The sequence below is a fragment of the Centropristis striata genome, chromosome 3 (assembly GCF_030273125.1).
Source record: "Centropristis striata isolate RG_2023a ecotype Rhode Island chromosome 3, C.striata_1.0, whole genome shotgun sequence".
Lineage (NCBI taxonomy): Eukaryota > Metazoa > Chordata > Actinopteri > Perciformes > Serranidae > Centropristis > Centropristis striata.
In genome coordinates this window covers 6,411,245-6,432,284 of record NC_081519.1, presented here as the reverse complement: position 1 = coordinate 6,432,284, position 21,040 = coordinate 6,411,245, and the positions used below count along the sequence as shown (strand labels likewise).

Sequence of the window (21,040 nt, the reverse complement as noted above, 5' to 3'; positions counted from 1 at the left end):
ACATTAGATCCGATCAAATAAAATGTTTACAACTCTTCAGTACATTTTTTATTTAATTTGCTGTCCCTTTTCCAGCTGAGACAATGTCATTTACCTTTTTGTTGCCAAGTGATGCAGTTGTTATGTGGATACTGAAAAAAAGTCAAAGTCAAGTTATAAAAAGAAACAGATACACTGAAGCTAAAATAGCTTATCTCAAATAACTAATTAATTAGAAGCAGTGATCACTGTATAAAGTGTGATGGAGGACTCACCTTTGTTGGCAGCCTGTCAGTCCAACACTTCTGCTGAGCCTGGAAGTGCTTCTTTTATACTGAAATCTCTGGACACCGCGCAGGAGCAGTCCTCCTGTTTAGGTCACAGAGCTTGTTTTGAGAACGATATCAGATGGTGTTCTCCAATCCATCATCATAACTGGTGTCACCTTATCCTACATGATAGAAAAACAACATTAAGATTAAATGAAACCCCAGATCAAAATCATAAATTCCTGTCCTGTTCTTGGTTATGACCATGTATTTTAACATCACAATATGTTGCAATAAGTAGTTTAACAAGGAGGAATAATTAATATATACTGTATTTTTGATTTATTATAGGACTTTAAGAAAATATAAATTAATATAATCATTATTCAAAATCTTTGAAATTGTGTGCCAGAAAGTCTTATTACAGGATTTTTTTGTCCATCTGCATGCACACAAGTTTGTTATACCATCAAACAAACCTTTGGTTGTGACATTGTTTCAAACATCTCTTGAGGATTGGGCCAAGTGTTCAGATGAGGCTAATTTAAGATCCCATTATGGTCCATTATACTGTTGTGCCTTCTCTCCAAAGAAAGATGACACCTCAGACACTGTGAAAGTATTCTCTTGTGGTGCGATTAAGTTGCAATAAAAGGTGATATTCAATATGTCTGGCCTTTCTTTCCGGTCTTATTAGGACTTAAAGCAAATATAGCCTCCAGCTCACAAATGCCCAGGCTCTTACTATTGCATTTGTTGACAAATTCATTGAACGCTTCTGTTAATTACATGTCAGATGTATTTCAGCATCCTATTACTAAGCACCTCAGAAGAAATTCCAGGCTGTGAAGCTCCTTATTTTTGCTTCAGACTATTAGTATTCTGACTTGGTTATAAACGCATCAAGTACAATTTAGTTAGGTTCTGTACCATGGTAAGTAGACATCTATGGAAGTTTGTTGTGTTTGATGGGCGCATGGTGCTAGCATTGCTTATTGTTTGGTTCCTGTGAAGGGCCTCTGATGCTAGAAATAATTGCGCTGTAAATATTTGAAAAGATGTGCCACCCAAACGAGCCAATGAGGTACTGAGTCATTTATGGTACTTAGAGTTGATATAGTTTAGAAAGAGAAAAAAGCAATTAATCTATCTTAATTTTAAGCATTAGCAATGTTTGTATGAGCCAATGTGTGAACTTCAGTCAGAAAAATACAATCTTGGAAATCGTTCCGTGAGAACTTGCTTTTTCAATTACCTTTAACATTCATCATCATTTTGTGTTGAGTTTATGTTGCTGTAATGTAATGTTGTATGATGGTCTTTATTGAGTTGTGTAAGCCAGTATTGTAAAGCCACTGTTAAAAAAGTATCTTAATAGCAAACACATGAAAAATCTGGTACATGCACATTTGCGATTGTAAGAAATATCTGACAGGGAAGCTTCTGCAAGCAAAGAATTACCTATAAAAGCTACAGGTTTACTACAGAATACTACACAATGTGCTGTTTTATCTGAATTGATTCATTTATAAGCCTTCAGATGTATTAATATAATGAAATAATAGCAAAATTAGACTGCAAATACTTGCCTAAATGAAACCAGATTAACAGCTTGTTCACATAATACACCACCTGTTGGTTTTAAGTAAACATCATCCCGTCTTCAGGGTGGCCAAGACATTTTTGAGTGCCACAGCAGCTAATATTCCCTTGTGTGTAATAAATAAGACATCTTTGTGCAGGTGTTACTCAACACACTGACATTTTTGTTTATGTATGCATGCATTAGTTTGTGTGTGCATATGTGTGTGTGTGTGTGTGTGTGTGTGTGTTACCATTTACTGTTGGGTTAACAGAGAAATCCATATTACTAAGTGTAGAATGGGAGTGAGGAAAGGGGAGATGAGAGTGATGCTTTTCTTTGCCGTTTTCTTGAGTCGACATCGAAAAAGGACATGTTCTGAATTGCGTTTAACATACTGAAAGCAGCGACTTCAAGTAAGTTAAATACTTGAATAATGTTGTTATCTGTGAAATGAAATGTACTTATCATGGTATTATCTGGTGTGTATATTGAAGGGGGTACCTGTAAAGTTTAAACTTCCAATAACAGCCAAGATATTTTTGTGAGATTGCATTGATGTGTTTTGTATACAACATGGTTTGTTAATGTATGATGCAATGATGGTATGGTGCATGCTAAAACATATCTGGCCTGAGAGTAAAATGCCTTTTGGATCAACTGAAATTTCAAAGTATGTACTGTATAGGGATGTCAATGCCGGCCACTTAAAATTCCTTGTCTCCTTTTCAAGTTGTTTGTATAATTGCATATGCAGAAAGTGATAACTCTCTACATTAGTCTGAGTGTGTGCACATGTATTAATTCTGCATGCAATAAATTGAGTGTATTTTTTTGTTTACTACTACTCTAATTTAGGTTGACATATTTAGGCACAGTGTGTCAAGATTAGGATAAGGCTGAGGTAATCTTTTGCTGAACATTTAAGCCCAAGTCATAAAGCACAAATTGTTTGTATGAAGTTGAAGGTACTGTGTACACGGCCATCACAACCACAGAACTTACCAAACAACTCACTTTCTGAATGTATTGATTATGGAGATGAGGTGAATGTACGAAGCCTGATGTCAAAACATTTCATGAAATCAGCATGTCATCATAAGATGTAAATACATCGTCTCTATTTGCATTTCAGTAATGATCATCATTCAAATGTGTTTGTTCAGTTTGTTGTCATGAGAATCAGGAATGTCAGGTAACCCCTGCAAATTCCAGCTGGTTCTAGATCTCCATGAACAGAGATGTGAGTACATGAGTCTGTCAGTGATTGATGACAGTGATGACTCTGGATTAATTTATTTTGGTAAGTGTGCTGAATGCATAAGTCCTGCTAAAGTCCCCCTGTATTTGTGGGTGGTGCTTTTTAATAAAACTACTGATAAACTTTTTTATCATTATTATTATTATGCTTAAGAATGTTTGTCTTTTTATGTATGTATGCCCTTCAATGACTAAGCATTGCAGAAAGGGCAATTCTGCCTAAGACAATTAAGATTCAGTTATTTTTACACAGGATTTGTTCTACACAACATGGTATCTGGTAACTATCAGTTACTTCTCTTCACTTGCATGTTTGTTCATTTCTAAATGAGCCTTTCCATTACCGTATCCCCAAAACAACATCTTTTTTATTCCACAAACTGCCAATTAATGTGCAAATTATGTTGCTTTTTGCATTGGTTGTGCAATCTGAATGAAAATTTTACAAAACTCAGTATATTTTATGTTCAAACTGATAAACCTTTGTTTTTGCAAATATACACTCATGCATTCTGTTTTTATTTACGTTTGACAAGTCACTCCACCATTTTTGGGACCAGGGTTGTACACAGGAATTACAATTTGTGAAATATATATATATAGAGAGAGAGAAGTGTAAATGTGTCATACCAGATTTTAAAAAGGTTATGAAGCACCGTCCAGGGTGTTTCCCTGCCTTCTGTCCAAATGCATGGTGTGATAGATTTAAACATTGCCTTTGTGACCTAGAGTGGAAACAAATAAAGACGAAACATGAGTTAATTTGTACTTCTAAATTGATATTTGCAACCTAATACCAATGATAACATATTAGAAAACTTAATTCACTACTAAATGAACTTATGAGTTGGTGAGTTGGTGTAATGTGAAGGGACAAAGAATGGTAATATGAGCAGCCTATTGGCACATTTGCAACTTGAGGCTCCCTCTGGTGTTTATAAGATGTCAGTGACCCCTAACACAAACATTATTACACATATCCTTGTGACAGTCATGAGCACCAACAAGGAACTGACATAACCCCAAGCAACCACTCTCAACGTCGTTGAAAAAAAAGTTGTTCCTTCACAAAGGTTGTGAGTCAGCCGTTTATTTTCATCATACAGACGACACATTTAGGCGAATGAAATGGTTTCTTGAAGAATATTAAGCATAATTTGCTCAATGGCATGATGATGCCAAATTTCATCTATGCACATTATTTAAAGCCAGTAGCTTCCAAGATATAATGAGTGACTAATAAACCGTTGGAGTCCTCAGTCATCGTCCACGTCTCACCTCCTCACACCCTAATCCCAGAAGCTCTACGGTAACATGGTTAAGTAAACAGGTTTAAAAGTCAAACACTGAGACCTAATTTTAACCAAAGAACATTAAACGTTGTCATAAACAAAATGTTTTCTTTAAAATGACAGTCACTGTGTCCTGGAGCACTATTTCAGTACAGCTTAAAGAGAACTTCATTGAAATGTTGCAAGATAATATTACGATGTACATCATGAATCATAAATGACACCGAAGCAGCTTTATTACAGAGGTTCTTTAAAAGGAAAAATATTCTTGAGATGGTTGAGGACCTTCATGCTAAGGCTGCAAAATGAGTTAGCAAGCTTGACATAGACATACAACCCACACCTGAGTGCTGAAACTCTGAAACAGTTTACTTTACTGTTCTAAAACAAATAGTCTGACTGGCTACCATACCACAAAATACAGTCAAATCGCAGTAATTACAAATGCAATAAAAATGTTTGTACTCACAATGTAAGACATGGATGTATCGCTACTGTAAATGTATATCCATGCTCCTTGTGGCCAGCTTGTAAACTGGAATGTTACTCAACACTCACCTTGGTTTGTTATCCCGAGCACAGTTGTTGCTGCTTGATAAATGCAGAAACTGACAGACGAAGATCAAAGACTATAAAAACACAATAAGCCCCTTGAGCACTTGGCCTGAGCATAAACACAAGCCGGGTGCTATATTTGAATTTTGCCCTAATAAGACAGAAGATTTCAGAGCAGGTATCGTGTAACACATGTTTGTGGAAGACAGTGCCTCATTATATCTTCTGGGTAACCACTTCAGAATTTCTTCTTCTTAATCCATGCCGTAAGTAGATACTCTTTCCAGTGGAAACAGTGCCTAGTGGCTGTCTCCTCACACTTTTGCGTGCCAGGTTCTTGGCAAAAATGTTTGATGATGAATGCACTTGCCATTGATGAGAACATCTTCTATACCTCAACACAAACTGCAGACTTTCAATAGACAAAACAGCTAAGAAATGAATGCCCGAAACATTCTGAACTTTGAGATACACAAAATCCCTCACGGTGATGTGTGAAACAAAGGAAGTAGAAGTGGAATCCATCACTCAGCTGCTCTACATTCAGGGACCGTCTCAGTCTCCCTTGTTTATCCCTTAAGAGCAAGAATAAGAACAGCTGTTGGCAGTGTTGTGAGAAAGAATCCCTTGGTAATCCTTTCCTTTTCTTTAATGCTCGTTGGCACTCATTTCGTTTTTTAATAATTTCTGACTTGTAAGGACTCTGAAACAGTATATCAGTGACTTTTTAAAGCTTCGCCAAAGCATGGCAAGGCGCTACTGTTGTGCCAGGGGACATTAAAAAGATGCATTAGTCACACCTTTGGACTGTCTGTAACTACCAAACTGACCTTCGGCAAAGGCTGAACCAACTTCACATCTGTAGCTTATGCCCATACACAGTAGTATGAACAAGCAGAAAAAAATTAACATCTGTGTGCTATATTAAACTTAATTAATCAAACTCAATAAATCGAATATGTAGATACATCTTAACATATTGCTCCTGTCTTCACAATGTAGGACAACATTTATTCCTAAAGCCAACATAACAGCCTAATTGTTTGCCTGTAATCACAGGAATATGGATAATATTTCTAAACTCCCAACAATGAGCCAGCACGGAAGACATCCTCTTAACAGTGTAATGTGACAGCGAGAGGCAAGAACTACTGCACACGCATTGTGCCAGGCGACATGACCAAATACAGCGATACACATGTGATAGGCTCCCATCACACTATATAAAAGGCACAGCAAACCTCCAACAAGGACAGACACCCAGCAAAGGTAAGTTTCTTTGTGGCTCAGACTCATTTAGAGTCATTCAATTAATCCAATACAAGATATCATAATTGCATGCATGAATCATTTGTATCAAGTAAATAGTTTTTAAATTATAGAAGATAAAAATGTATATGGATGCAGACAGTTTGAAAAGTTTGATTAATATATTTACATTTAATTTTCCTCAATTTATTTGAAAATAAAGTATGATTGATGTAATGCTAAGAAGCAACCTTTTCTGAACCTTACATCTTTACTATTTTTTTTTTATGAAGTCTGCATTGAAGTCTGCCAGAAGAACCCCTGCTGCTCACCTGGTGTCATCCAAAGTAAATGACATTTGTTTTTGTCCCGGAGTATTATTCAAGATGAGATTTGGTTTAAAATCGAGTCTATATGCAATATACATGTTAAACTGATCCCCTGTGAACACCACACTCTTGTTAGTACTTTAATTACCTATCTGTACTTAACCAATCTTAAAAGGTAGAGCATTAATGCAACTACAGTAATTATAGACAGTGTAAAAGTGACAACATCATTCTATTTTCGTGGCATTTAAACTGACTATTGTCTTGTTTCCTCTCATACAGTTAGAGCAGGCATGTCCAAACTATTCCACAAAGGGCCGTGTGGCTGCAGGTTTTCGTTTCAACCAAGCAAAAGCACACAGTTTGACCAATAAACTGTGTGAAGACTGAGATCAGTTGATTAACTGAGTCAAGTCTGGTGTGCTGCTGCTTGGTTGGAACGAAAACCTGCAGCCACACGGCCCTTTGTGGAATAGTTTGGACATGTCTGAGTTAGAGGGTCATCATGAGTGTCGACCCTGAAATGCAGTGTTTTGGCCTGGCGGCCCTTTACCTCCGGAAGCCTTTCGGAAGCTTTGTTCAAACAGCTTTGGTCATTGGTGGAGATGCCATCATTAGAAGATATTATGACTTAAATTAATTCAATAATTGACTGCTGTGCTGTTTTTACTTACTTGCAGTAAAGCGTCAACATGGGTGATGGGGAAATGGAGTGTTTTGGCCCGGCGGCCGTTTACCTCCGGAAGCCAGAAAGAGAGAGAATTGAAGCTCAAAACACTCCGTTTGATGCTAAAACTGCATACTTTGTGACCGAGCCTGCAGAGATGTACCTCAAGGGGAAGCTCATTAAGAAAGAGGGCGGCAAGGCCACCGTGGAGACTCTCTGTAAAAAGGTTAGCCTGGAATGAAATCAAAATGTTTTATTTTACACTCGAGTAAAATGTATTTGTATGGATGCCAGTGCATGTCTAGTGATGGAACTCTATGATTTCTCTGTAATAAAGGGAAAGGTAAAATATTTTAAACTGATCTTAACATTCATGGTTTTCTAAATGGGAATACTGTCTGTAATAGGATGAATACTCACCAGTTTGCTCTCATCACCTGTCTACTGTCAGAATTGATGTCCTGTGTTGTTTCTGTCCGTGTCACAGACCCTTACTGTAAAGGAAGATGAAGTCTTCCCCATGAACCCTCCAAAGTACGATAAGATTGAGGACATGGCCATGATGACCCACCTCAGTGAGCCTTCTGTGTTGTATAACCTCAAAGAGCGTTATGCAGCATGGATGATCTACGTGAGTTTGCCCGGATCATCACAGCAGCAGATGAAGCAATGACTACATGAAGACACATGTCAGTGAAAATCCTCTCTTTCTCCACAGACCTACTCAGGGCTGTTCTGTGTCACTGTGAACCCCTACAAGTGGCTCCCAGTGTATGATTCAGTGGTTGTAGCAGGATACAGAGGCAAGAAGAGGATTGAGGCTCCACCCCACATCTTCTCCATCTCTGATAACGCCTATCAGTTCATGCTCCAAGGTATCAGTCAGTCAGTCAGCCTGATGACTAAGACAGTAGCTTTACTTTATGAGAAGTCAACTCCTAACTTTACACTATTTTGATGTCTTGCAGATAGAGAAAACCAGTCAATCCTGATTACGTAAGTGACCATTTTTCTATACTATAAGTACTGGCATCAGTAGTAAAATCAGGCAATTGAAATAACATTTATGAACACACTCCTAAACCCAGTGGAGAATCCGGTGCAGGAAAGACTGTCAACACCAAACGTGTCATCCAGTACTTTGCGACAATCGCAGTGGCTGGAGGAAAGAAGGAGGCACCGCCGGTTGCTGGAAAAATGCAGGTAAGAGGAGTGAAACAATATTAATATTAAATCTAAAATGAAAAAAAGCTGAGAGTTGTCACAGCGATTAATGTTATTTCCAGGGGTCACTGGAAGATCAAATCATTGCAGCAAACCCACTGTTGGAAGCTTATGGCAATGCCAAGACTGTGAGAAATGACAACTCTTCACGTTTTGTAAGTTATTTTTAAGATTTCACTTTGACTTAAACTTTGTGTTATTTTGTGACAACGATCATTCAACGTGACATTAATCAAGATGTTATCCCGTTTTGTATAGGGTAAATTTATCAGAATTCACTTTGGAACAACTGGAAAGCTGGCTTCAGCTGATATTGAAACATGTAAGGTTTTTTGTGGAACTCATCAAGCATTATACATTTTATAAAAAGGCCAACTTCTTTTGCTGTGCTTCACAGGAGTTTTCCCTTAATTTTTCCAACACATAAATCCCTACAGATCTGCTGGAGAAGTCTCGAGTGACGTTCCAGCTGTCTGCTGAGAGGAGCTACCACATCTTCTATCAGCTCATGACAGGCCACAAACCTGAACTGATAGGTGTGAGATTAGTAAATAATATAATACTGAGTAATATTGTCAGCTATTCTACAGGAATTTAACAACATGTGCTTATCAGTTCTAACCAGTATATACTGTTATAACAACTTTTTTTTTAATCTTTTTTTTTCCCCAGAGGCCCTCCTGATCACCAAAAACCCATATGACTATCATATGATCAGTCAGGGTGAAATCACTGTCAAGAGTATCGATGACATAGAAGAATTCGTCGCCACTGATGTAAAAACAAGTTCACTTTGCATTTACAGTGATTGCAGCTCAGTCAGATGTTCACTTTTATGATAACTGTTTTTATTACGTACACTAAGGTACCAATTTGTTATGTCTCAGCAATAAAATCCTATCATTATTTCGACTGAACTCCAATTTTTTAGGCAGTAATGCATGGAAATGTATTTAATGGTATGTATTTTGCATTGTAGGTCATTAGTACTACTAGTCAAAAATGTAGTAGATAGAACTGATATTACACCACTAGATTTACCCAAACCATACTGTTTTTTTTTTACTTTCAAGCAAAATAACTTGTATTGGACTCTAAACATTTCAGGAGGCAGGGCAACAGTTAAATAATCTAATTTTGCATTTTAAAGTGACTCTTCATTTTACAGACTGCTATCGACATCCTGGGCTTCACTGCAGATGAGAAAGCAAACATCTTCAAGCTGACTGGAGCTGTGATGCATCACGGAAACATGAAGTTCAAGCAGAAGCAGCGTGAAGAGCAGGCTGAGCCTGATGGCACTGAGGGTATAAAAACAAAACACCATGAGTAGTCCAGTATTCGCCACTGGAAAAATAATTTGTGATTTAGAAGTACATTTATGAAGTTATCCTGAAAAATGGACATGGTTTATGTTCTTCTTCTAGTGGCAGATAAAATCGCCTACCTCATGGGTCTGAACTCTGCCGATTTGCTGAAAGCACTTTGCTATCCCAGAGTGAAGGTTGGGAACGAGTATGTGACCAAAGGTCAAACTGTCAATCAGGTATGGGATGTTGACAACAATATGCAAGAACAAAACAAATTAACACTTGAAAAAGATGGTCTTCCAGACATTAAATGTATATTAAAGACAATATTTTTCTGACTTAAGGCTCACTATGCAACCATGACTCTTTTTAACCTGTTTTAACCCCGAAAATGGTGTTCATTTTTACAACACCTGTTAATCTTGTAATATTAATTTACAAAAATCAGGTCAACAATTCCGTCATGGCCCTCTGCAAGTCTGTCTATGAGAAAATGTTCCTGTGGATGGTCGTCAGAATTAATGAGATGTTGGATACCAAGCAGTCCAGAAGCTATTTCATCGGTGTCCTGGATATTGCTGGGTTTGAAATCTTTGATGTAAGTATGCTTGGCTGATATAAAACCTAATCTTACGCAGCTTTAATCAAACCAGAGAGATCAACCCAATTCATTTTTAAGTAATGTTATTTGTGGCCCTTGCTGAACTTTCATATTTGAATTTCATTAGTACAACAGCTTGGAGCAGCTGTGCATCAACTTCACCAATGAAAAACTGCAACAGTTTTTCAACCACCACATGTTTGTCCTGGAGCAAGAAGAGTACAAGAAAGAGGGGATTGAATGGGAGTTCATTGATTTTGGTATGGACTTAGCTGCCTGCATTGAGCTGATTGAGAAGGTCAGTGACATGCTCTATATTCACAAACATAGAAAACTATCTGATGACTTGAAGTGTTTTAATAATTAATATTTTCATTTTGACAGCCAATGGGCATCTTCTCCATCCTTGAAGAGGAGTGTATGTTCCCCAAGGCAACAGACATGACCTTCAAGAACAAGATGTACGACCAGCACATGGGTAAAAGTGCTCCCTTCCAGAAACCCAAACCTGCCAAAGGCAAAGCTGAGGCCCATTTCTCCCTGGTGCACTATGCCGGCACTGTTGATTACAATGTTACTGGCTGGCTGGATAAGAACAAAGACCCCCTGAATGACTCAGTGGTTCAGCTCTACCAGAAGTCTTCAGCTAAACTGTTGGCTCACCTCTATGCAGCACACCCTGGAGCAGATGGTACATACTGTTACCCATTTCTACATGATGAGATATAAAACATTTAAATGTATTGCATATGTTGATTTAATTATTTTAATATAATCCTCACTCCTCTGACAGCTGAAGGCGGTGGCGGAAAGAAAGGTGGCAAGAAGAAGGGTGGTTCCTTCCAGACTGTGTCTGCATTGTTCAGGGTGAGATATGACAGAAGGACTTTTTATACTTCATTGGATTAATTAAGTGCCTTTTGCCAATTTAATTTCCTTTTGCTTCTTCAGGAGAATTTGGGCAAGCTGATGACAAATTTGAGGAGCACACATCCTCATTTTGTGCGCTGCCTGATTCCCAATGAATCAAAGACACCAGGTATGTGCTATGTGTCTAATCTGATTTTATCAAGTCTTGCCTATAGACTATACGTGTTTAAGTTTCATGTATTGATGGAAAAAAAGTGAAAAAGCATGTCAGGAAAGGAAATGATTCATTCATTTCTTTTCACAGTTACTAATGTATGACAAATACTTAATGAAATATCACAGGTCTCATGGAGAACTTCCTGGTCATCCACCAGCTGAGGTGTAACGGTGTGCTGGAAGGTATCAGGATCTGCAGGAAAGGTTTCCCCAGCAGAATCCTCTACGGTGACTTCAAGCAGAGGTAATTACTACTGTGGTTAAAATCTTAAGAAATGTTTTATCAATTATTAATTTTTTATTCAATTTATTTTATTAGATACAAAGTTTTGAATGCCAGTGTCATCCCCGAGGGACAATTTATCGACAACAAAAAGGCCTCAGAGAAACTCTTGGGCTCCATTGATGTTGACCAATCTCAGTATAAATTTGGACACACAAAGGTAATCTGTTTGTGTGTTATGGGTGTTTTAAAAAAAATAATAAACTGCTAACCCTGATACGGAAAGTTAGCGTAACAATTCATAGTACATTCAACTTTATTTTAGGTGTTTTTCAAAGCCGGTCTGCTGGGAACTCTTGAGGAGATGAGAGATGATAAACTTGCTATCCTGGTCACAATGACACAGGCTCTCTGCAGAGGTTACCTTATGAGGACAGAATTTGTCAAGATGATGGAGCGCAGGTACTGTAGACAGTTAGCTTCATACATCAAAGGGCAACTGTAGCTTTGTAGATCACAAGTTAAATGTACATTTTCAAGTCAAATATTAACTTTGAAAACCTAATCAATACCTCTGTTATCCCCAGGGAGGCAATTTATTCTATTCAGTACAACATCCGCTCATTCATGAATGTCAAAACCTGGCCATGGATGAAGCTGTACTTCAAGATTAAGCCTCTGCTGAAGAGTGCAGAGACTGAAAAGGAGATGGCCCAAATGAAACAGGACTTTGAAAAGACCAAAGAAGATCTAGCAAAGGCTCTGGCTAAGAAGAAAGAACTGGAGGAGAAGATGGTTTCCCTGCTACAGGAGAAGAATGACTTGCAGCTACAGATTCAGTCTGTAAGATAACTAGAGCAAGACAGTTTGCTACTTTAATGGTGTACAAATTTACAAATAACTAAATATTTATTTATTTTATAATTGTATGCCATTGCAAATCTAGGAAGCTGAAACCCTCAGTGATTCAGAGGAAAGGTGTGAGGGGCTTATTAAAGCAAAAATCCAGCTTGAGGCCAAACTCAAAGAGACGTCTGAGAGACTGGAGGATGAGGAGGAAATGAATGCGGAGCTGACTGCAAAGAAGAGGAAGCTGGAGGACGAGTGCTCTGAGTTGAAGAAAGACATTGATGACTTGGAGCTCACCCTGGCTAAAGTGGAGAAGGAGAAACATGCCACCGAGAACAAGGTTGGTGTATCTTCCATAAGGCCTCAAAGTCTTATATTTGTATTATACTAACACCCCCTAAAATAATTCACAATATTGTGAATACAGGTTAAGAACCTGGTAGAGGAAATGACATCTCAAGATGAGACCATTGCCAAGTTGACCAAAGAGAAGAAAGCCCTCCAAGAGGCCCATCAACAGGTCCTTGATGATCTGCAGGCAGAGGAAGACAAAGTCAACACTCTGACGAAGGCCAAGACCAAGCTGGAGCAGCAAGTGGATGACGTATGTATATAGTAATAACAAACAGTGATTTCAGTCCCCTTGAAAATGAAAGAAATGTATAATTTTTCGTCTTGGTTAACAGCTTGAAGGTTCCCTAGAGCAAGAAAAGAAGCTGCGTATGGACCTTGAGCGATCAAAAAGAAAGCTTGAAGGTGATCTGAAACTCGCCCATGAAACCATAATGGATCTGGAGAACGACAAGCAGCAGTCTGAGGAGAAATTAAAGAAGTGAGTACAATTAGACTCATCAGTGTGATCATGTTTGACCTATTACTCCAACATATAGCAGCCAGGATAAAATCTTCCTGTGGACAAAGACTCAACTGAAATAAATGGAAAAGTTTTACACAAGAAAAATTAAATGCTGACATGCAAAGATTAAGTTAACACATCACTTATTCAAAGCAATCAAAACCAAATAACTATGCTTAATAAATATTCTAGAAAATGAATCTAGAGTGTGAATCTTGCAATGACTTTATCCTAACAATAGACACTCAAGAAATGAATGTTAATGTAATGTTTATCATTTTTTGTCCCTAAACAGGAAGGACTTTGAAACTAGCCAACTTCTTGGCAGGATTGAGGATGAGCAAACACTCTCTATTCAGCTTCAGAAAAAAATTAAAGAACTTCAGGTTGGTACAGTATGGTAACATTATCTTACAATGACTGCACTCAACTTAATTTGGATGGTCCGGATGTGCTTAGACTTTTAGACAAAAATATAATAGGTTGTGGCTATGTTTATGGATTTTTTTCCAACATGTAAATATTAGGCTCGTATTGAGGAGCTGGAGGAGGAGATTGAGGCTGAGCGAGCTGCTCGAGCCAAAGTGGAGAAGCAGAGGGCAGATCTCTCCAGGGAACTTGAGGAGATCAGCGAGAGGCTGGAAGAAGCTGGCGGTGCAACGTCTGTTCAGATCGAGATGAACAAGAAGCGGGAGGCCGAGTTCCAGAAGCTGCGTCGCGATCTCGAAGAGTCCACCCTGCAGCACGAGGCCACCGCTGCGGCTCTCCGCAAGAAGCAGGCTGACAGTGTGGCAGAGCTGGGAGAGCAGATTGACAACCTCCAAAGAGTCAAACAGAAGCTGGAGAAGGAGAAAAGTGAATGCAAGATGGAGATCGATGACCTCAGCAGCAATATGGAGGCTGTCGCAAAATCAAAGGTAAAGTAAAAAAAACAACAACTTACAACCGAGTCATCAAAACGTACTGTAGTACATCCCTGCATTTATTCAGCTCACTACAATGCACTACTTTGGGATGACACAACTCATTTCAGGGCAATCTGGAGAAAATGTGTCGTACTCTTGAGGATCAACTGAGTGAGATGAAGAGCAAAAATGAAGAGCATGTGCGACAGCTAAATGACATTGGGGCACAAAGGGCAAGACTGCTAACAGAGAATGGTGAGAAAAACATATTTAATGTATTTTAGTGATCCTAAGCTTGTATTTCCAATAAAATGCTCATATTTGCATATAGATTTATTCCAACCCTCTGTCTTTCTTCAGGTGAATTCAGTCGCCAACTGGAGGAGAAAGAAGCACTGATCTCTCAGCTGACAAGGAGCAAACAGGCTTATACCCAGCAGATTGAAGAGCTCAAGAGGCACGTTGAAGAGGAGGTCAAAGTATGTGCACATAAAAAAAAGTTTTACTTAATAAAACAACTAATGTACGTATGTTTGAGACATTCTATTTAATAAAAAATGTCTCTTATTTCTTTGTAAGGCCAAGAACGCCCTGGCTCACGCTGTTCAGTCATCTCGTCATGACTGCGACCTGCTCAGAGAGCAGTATGAGGAGGAGCAGGAGGCCAAATCTGAGCTGCAGCGTGGAATGTCAAAGGCCAACAGCGAAGTTGCTCAGTGGAGAGCCAAATACGAGACTGATGCTATTCAGCGCACTGAGGAGCTGGAGGAGGCTAAGTAAGTCATTACAATTTTACCATCTGTCGCAAATTTAAGCTCTTTCACTGTAGAACTTTAACTCATAACTCTGTCCCATGTTTCTCCAGGAAAAAGCTTGCCCAGCGTCTTCAGGATGCAGAGGAATCCATCGAGGCAGTGAATGCAAAATGTGCCTCTCTGGAAAAGACAAAACAGAGACTGCAGGGTGAAGTGGAAGACATGATGATTGATGTGGAGAGAGCTAATGCTCTGGCTGCTAGCCTCGACAAGAAGCAGAGGAACTTCGACAAGGTTTGTTGTTTTGTGCCTTGTGTGCTGAAGTGAAGGCTGTGGAGTTATGACATACTGAAATACATGGATCTTTTATATGTTTTCAGGTTCTTGCCGAGTGGAAGCAGAAGTATGAGGAGAGCCAGGCAGAGCTGGAGGGATCTCTTAAAGAATCTCGTTCTCTCAGCACTGAGATGTTCAAGCTGAAAAATTCATATGAAGAAGCTTTGGATCACCTGGAGACCTTGAAGAGAGAGAACAAAAATCTGCAACGTATGCAAACCTTTAAAAAAGCAGAATACTAAAATAGGCCACTTATAAAAAGAGTTCAGAGTGGTCTGAATGTGCAGAGTTGTACAGACTTTATAAGAGAAGCTGTGCTATAGGCTTGACTGAACTGACAGGAATGGAAAAGTGTGCCCCCCAGTGGGCCAACAGGTTTAATGTGCATAGTCTATGATTTTGAACAGACATAAAATGTCACACAAAATATTAGTTTAAAAAATAGATGTACATGTGTACAGAATATTGAATCTAAATGTCTAACAAGAGACAAAATAAATAATCATTTGTACATTTTGCTTCTTTCAGAGGAGATTTCCGATCTCACCGAGCAAATTGGTGAGAGTGGAAAAACCATTCATGAACTGGAAAAAGCTAAAAAGACTGTTGAGTGTGAGAAGTGTGAACTCCAGACATCACTTGAAGAGGCAGAGGTACTGTCTGAAAAGATATATCTCATTTAACACAATTTCAAGTGTTGCCGAGGCTACACTATAAACATTCATGTTTTTGTCAAGGCTACCCTGGAGCATGAAGAATCAAAGATTCTCCGCATTCAGCTCGAACTCACCCAAGTCAAGGGTGAAATTGACAGAAAACTTGCAGAGAAGGACGAGGAGATCGAGCAGATCAAGAGGAACAGTCAGAGGGTGATCGAGTCCATGCAGACCACTTTGGATGCTGAGGTCAGGAGCAGGAATGATGCCCTGAGAATCAAGAAGAAGATGGAGGGAGACCTCAATGAGATGGAGGTTCAGCTGAGCCACGCCAACCGCCAGGCAGCTGAAGCCCAGAAACAGCTGAGAAACGTGCAGGGGCAGCTTAAGGTATGGGGCTTATTAAACTAAATTAACGGTAAAGTTTACTTTAGTCGGACTGCATTGAAAATGTTTTTTTTATTATTTATTTAGGATGCCCAGCTGCATCTTGATGAAGCTATTAGAGGTGAGGCGGATATGAGGGAGCAGGTTGCCATGGTGGAGCGCAGGAACAGCCTGATGCTGGCTGAGATCGAGGAGCTCAGAGCTGCACTGGAGCAGACAGAGAGAAGCCGCAAAGTGGCTGAACAGGAGCTGGTTGATGCCAGCGAGCGTGTGGCGCTGCTGCACTCTCAGGTGAAAAAACAAAAAAATAAAAAATGTAAACAACAATGTGATACATTTGACAACTGAAAATGACTTCTTATTCAATTTGAACTTCAATTCAAATAGAATACCAGTCTTATCAACACCAAAAAGAAGTTGGAGGCTGACCTTATTCAGATCCAAGGTGAAGTGGAAGATTCTGTACAGGAAGCAAGAAATGCTGAGGATAAGGCCAAGAAGGCCATCACTGATGTGAGTCATCTTTACACATTTCTTTGTAACTAAACACAAAGTACAGAGGATAATATGTCAGTGCATAATATTGTATGTTTCTCCACCATATATTGTGTTATAGCAGTTGAAACATTAAAATGCAGTAGGCATATATTCCATAATATATAACTCAACCCTGTAGGCTGCCATGATGGCAGAAGAGTTGAAGAAGGAGCAGGACACCAGCGCTCACCTGGAGAGGATGAAGAAGAACCTGGAGGTGACAGTGAAGGACCTGCAGCACCGCCTGGACGAAGCTGAGAATCTGGCCATGAAGGGTGGCAAGAAGCAGCTCCAGAAACTGGAGGCTAGGGTGAGTAGCACAAGAACCAATCCTTTAATAATTACTGAAAGCCCTGACAACATTTTGCATTGTAAAATCTCTGCATTCTTCTTCATTCAAGGTCCGAGAATTGGAGGGTGAAGTCGATGCAGAGCAGAGGCGTGCTGCTGAGGCTGTCAAAGGAGTGCGAAAATATGAAAGAAAAGTAAAGGAGCTCACCTATCAGGTAAATTGTTATTCAAAACTAGGGAAAGTACTTAAGGTCATAAAATATATAGTCAACAAAACAGTAGGCTTGAGCTAGTATTTAGACTGTATTACAATTTTCTGTCATTCTGTCAGTTTGAGGAGGACAAGAAGAATATCACCCGACTCCAGGATCTGGTGGACAAGCTGCAGCTCAAAGTGAAGGCCTACAAGAGGCAGTCTGAGGAGTCTGTAAGTATTATACTATTTCTGAAAATGAGTGAATCAGTCCACAGACTTCACTGACTTTTTGACTTTACTGTTGCTTATCATACAGGAGGAGCAGGCCAACACCCACCTGTCCAGGTACAGGAAGGTGCAGCATGAGATGGAGGAAGCTCAGGAGCGTGCTGACATCGCTGAGTCTCAGGTCAACAAGCTGAGAGCCAAAAGCCGCGAGATTGTCAGGGTATGTTCATTTTTATTTCTCATCACTGAGCAGTACATTCTAATGATATTTACACAAGGAGATTCAATATGAATATATTGACAAAACATTGAACCACTAACTCCTCACTGTCTCTTTTGTATTTGATTAAAGGGAAAGGATGCTGAAGAATGAGTATAAGTCCAAGCAGGAGAAGAAATCATAAAATATGATCCTTTTTGTCTGATGTGTCGAGTGTGCAACAAGAAATAAACAAGCAAGCAATTGAATACCTGTTTTGTTTCATTAATCTGTTTGTTTCACTTTACACTTAATGAAATGGTTTCATGGAGTACATACATTACAAGCAGAAAGTTCAAAAGGAAGGTCTCAAAGAACATAGCGAATTGGCATATAATATATTTACACAAATCAAAATCATCAAAACTGACTCCCTGCGTCTTGCCCCCACCAGGGTGGTGAGAAACTTAGTCATGTTGCCTCTGTTGCCCGGTCATGCCGCTTTGCAATTTACAACATCAGCAAAATCAGGCCTTACCTAACTCATGACACTCAACTCTTGACACAAGCTGTCGTCATCTCAAAACTTGACTACTTCAACGCCCTCCTGACGGGCCTCCCAGACTGCACAGTAAAACTGCTTCAGATGATCCAGAACGCGCCTGGTCTACAACCAGCCAAAAAGGTCACATGTCACTCCGCTGCTCATTGAGCTCTACTGGCTACCTGTTGCAGCCCGCATCAAATTCAAATCTCTAATGCTGGCCTACAAAGTTGTCTCCGGTACTGCACCCAGCAAATGAACGCCCTGATTCAGGCATATGCTACCTCACGACCGTTACGCTCTTCCAATGAACGACGCCTGGCTCTGCCACCTGTTCGCCCAAGGCAGTCCTAACTTTTTGCATGTCTTGTTCCCCGTTGGTGGAACGATGGAACGTGTTCTTCTTTTAAAATAAACTTTGGCTCTAAACTATCTAGAACACTGTCTACAGATAGATCGAAAGAGATCTTCACGTCTGTTACAGCCATGTTGGAATAGTACGCGTCATCATCTCGCCCCGCCCCCCATGATCTGATTTAGCTTTTACCACACTGTAAAATGTAAAAAAGGTTTGTAGAAACAACAGTAAAACACTGTCTATTACATCAGAAATAGGACGTAAAATTAAAAATTGTATATCACCGTATTAGACACTTTTAATTACCGTAAATCAAAGAATAGCACAACATTTTCATGCAAAATGAATGGCGAAATGCCAGGATGTGTGAATGAATGACACAATTACCCTAAAAATAACAGGATTATTCAGTCTAAATTACAGTTTTTGCTGATATTTACATTTAAATTTACAGTAGAAAACCCTACTCACTGTATTTTTTATGGTGAAGTTCTGGCAACCACAGCTGTTGGTATTTTACCCTAAATTAAACAGATTATTTTTTACAGTGCAACATTGGAGAACAATGAAATTATTTCAATTTAGCCTTGCCACGCCCCTCTTTTGTAACCCTGGGCCCCCCTAGGGGTCACGCTCTGTGGCCAAACGACATTACCCCGGACTAGAGCTAACGGTAAATGCGTTACCGTTAGCGTTTACGTTAGCAAATGAGCCGTAACGTTATTGGCAACTGTAGTTTAGCTAGTTTGACATTAAGTTCAAGCTTGTTAATTAAGAACCAGAAGTAACTCAATCCTTTAACTAAATCCTTTTTCGTTTTTTTTTTACATGTTAAACCCTTTTTTATACCAACTGTTCAAGTTGAACTGCTAACGTTAGCTAACGTCCCCAGTAGCCATGGTAACGGTAACTTTAGTGTGATTACAAAGATCAATAACTTCACGCTACAATGTTAACACGGCACACTTTACAACACTTACCCCGCTTTTTAAGACATTCTGGGTTGGATCAAAGCATCTCTTCTCATCTTCTCTTCACAAGTGATAAAACCACAATACAATTGGCTGCAAAAAAAATAAAAATGTTTTCACCTGTTTCTCAAGTAAGACCATAGGCTCACTCTTTCAGCTAAATCAAAATGGTAAAAAAATTATTTTAAAACGTTCATGTCTCACAGTTTTTGACAAACAAAATTCCTACATGTGACAAATGGACTATCTGTAGGCCTAGCTTTGGCTCAAGAACATATATCTGGTAAAAAAAAAATAAATAAATAAAAAGGAATAAATAAACATATTTCCTGAACATGGTATAGGCTATTACACTGTTTAGATTTCCGTCTATTTTCCTTTTGAGGCATGTTGCTCTGACAATAATTTGTGTGTTGTTAGAGAAATGCATTGGGGTAACCTTTAAAATTGAATTATCTGACACCAACAGAAAATCCTCACCTATTTCTCTGCGCAGATCGTTTGATAGGGAATGATGAGCAGGAGACGTACAAGTTCTCAGTTTAACATAATTTCATTACAATACGTCAAGAAATGTGCATTTTACAGAGATCCCTGGGTTCAAAACTCACTTCCCTGATTTACATGATTAAGGCAGATCAGTTCATGAGGTCTGACCCTCCTTCTGTCCCTCGAACCCTTTTTTATCCTGACAATGGTTTACCAAGACATAAAGGTAGATTTCTTCCAGGAAGTGCCGCCTTCTTGATCCGCTGATTCGTCAGTTTTAATCAATCTAGGGACACGTCATGTCACCGGGCAGAGAAGATAGTTACCTCCTCTCCCCAGCACACTGTGTCCTTGACCTGGCCTGTTCCTCAAAACATTCAACAAAACGTCCTTCCTTGTTATGACTTACAGAGATAGAATTGGAGACACAGATGTTGCAATGTGCACACAAGCTATAAAACATAAAATATAAAACATACAATATATTTTTGTGATTATAAAATCTTACTAAGTTTAAGCAGTTGGGATACATGTATTTAAAGTAATCATAGTTTTAAAACAATATATAATGGTCATTGTATCAAAAGCATCTTACATGATTAATATATAAATGCATAGAGAGAGGGCACACACACAGTGAATTACACATGCATTTGATAGTGACCTTTGATAGTGACCTGCGAGACAGACAACAGAGACAGGATAACAGATTATTTTAACAGTGTATATGTTGTATTATTTTGTTGCAGTCATTAACACAACTATAAAACATTTTTTTTTTTTTTAGAAAAGATGTATCATGTTAGCAGGCTTATGTCATGTCATGTAATGGAGGTGGACCGTTTCACAAGGACTATT

At 39.0% G+C, this 21,040-nt stretch overlaps 1 protein-coding gene and 1 long non-coding RNA gene across 3 annotated transcripts; one reads left to right on the top strand and one right to left on the bottom strand.

Moving 5' to 3' along the window:
- Nucleotides 1-260: 260 nt before the first annotated feature.
- On the bottom strand, nucleotides 261-7,223 carry LOC131968654 (uncharacterized). Its single transcript, XR_009394050.1, has 3 exons — nucleotides 7,189-7,223; nucleotides 3,721-3,815; nucleotides 261-430 (listed from the first exon to the last, which is right to left on the bottom strand). It is a non-coding gene; the product is annotated as an uncharacterized LOC131968654 (long non-coding RNA).
- LOC131968651 (myosin heavy chain, fast skeletal muscle-like) lies at nucleotides 7,151-18,078 on the top strand. Of its 2 annotated transcripts, none has more exons than XM_059329631.1 (39): nucleotides 7,151-7,407; nucleotides 7,669-7,812; nucleotides 7,900-8,056; nucleotides 8,150-8,177; nucleotides 8,270-8,384; nucleotides 8,468-8,560; nucleotides 8,664-8,727; nucleotides 8,843-8,941; nucleotides 9,078-9,181; nucleotides 9,574-9,712; nucleotides 9,833-9,951; nucleotides 10,164-10,313; nucleotides 10,444-10,614; nucleotides 10,701-11,007; nucleotides 11,110-11,183; nucleotides 11,268-11,355; nucleotides 11,529-11,646; nucleotides 11,722-11,845; nucleotides 11,951-12,087; nucleotides 12,213-12,468; nucleotides 12,572-12,814; nucleotides 12,902-13,078; nucleotides 13,161-13,306; nucleotides 13,626-13,716; nucleotides 13,858-14,247; nucleotides 14,364-14,490; nucleotides 14,596-14,714; nucleotides 14,815-15,011; nucleotides 15,101-15,284; nucleotides 15,371-15,536; nucleotides 15,855-15,979; nucleotides 16,064-16,372; nucleotides 16,457-16,660; nucleotides 16,757-16,882; nucleotides 17,046-17,216; nucleotides 17,308-17,412; nucleotides 17,529-17,624; nucleotides 17,710-17,841; nucleotides 17,974-18,078. In XM_059329631.1, the coding sequence occupies exons 1-39, from the start codon at nucleotides 7,207-7,209 to the stop codon at nucleotides 17,992-17,994; spliced, it is 5,817 nt and encodes a 1,938-aa protein (XP_059185614.1). In that variant the 5' UTR covers nucleotides 7,151-7,206; the 3' UTR covers nucleotides 17,995-18,078. The 2 variants fall into 2 exon arrangements, with proteins under 2 accessions (XP_059185614.1, XP_059185613.1); XM_059329630.1 differs by having other exon boundaries at nucleotides 10,701-11,016.
- Nucleotides 18,079-21,040: the final 2,962 nt, after the last annotated feature.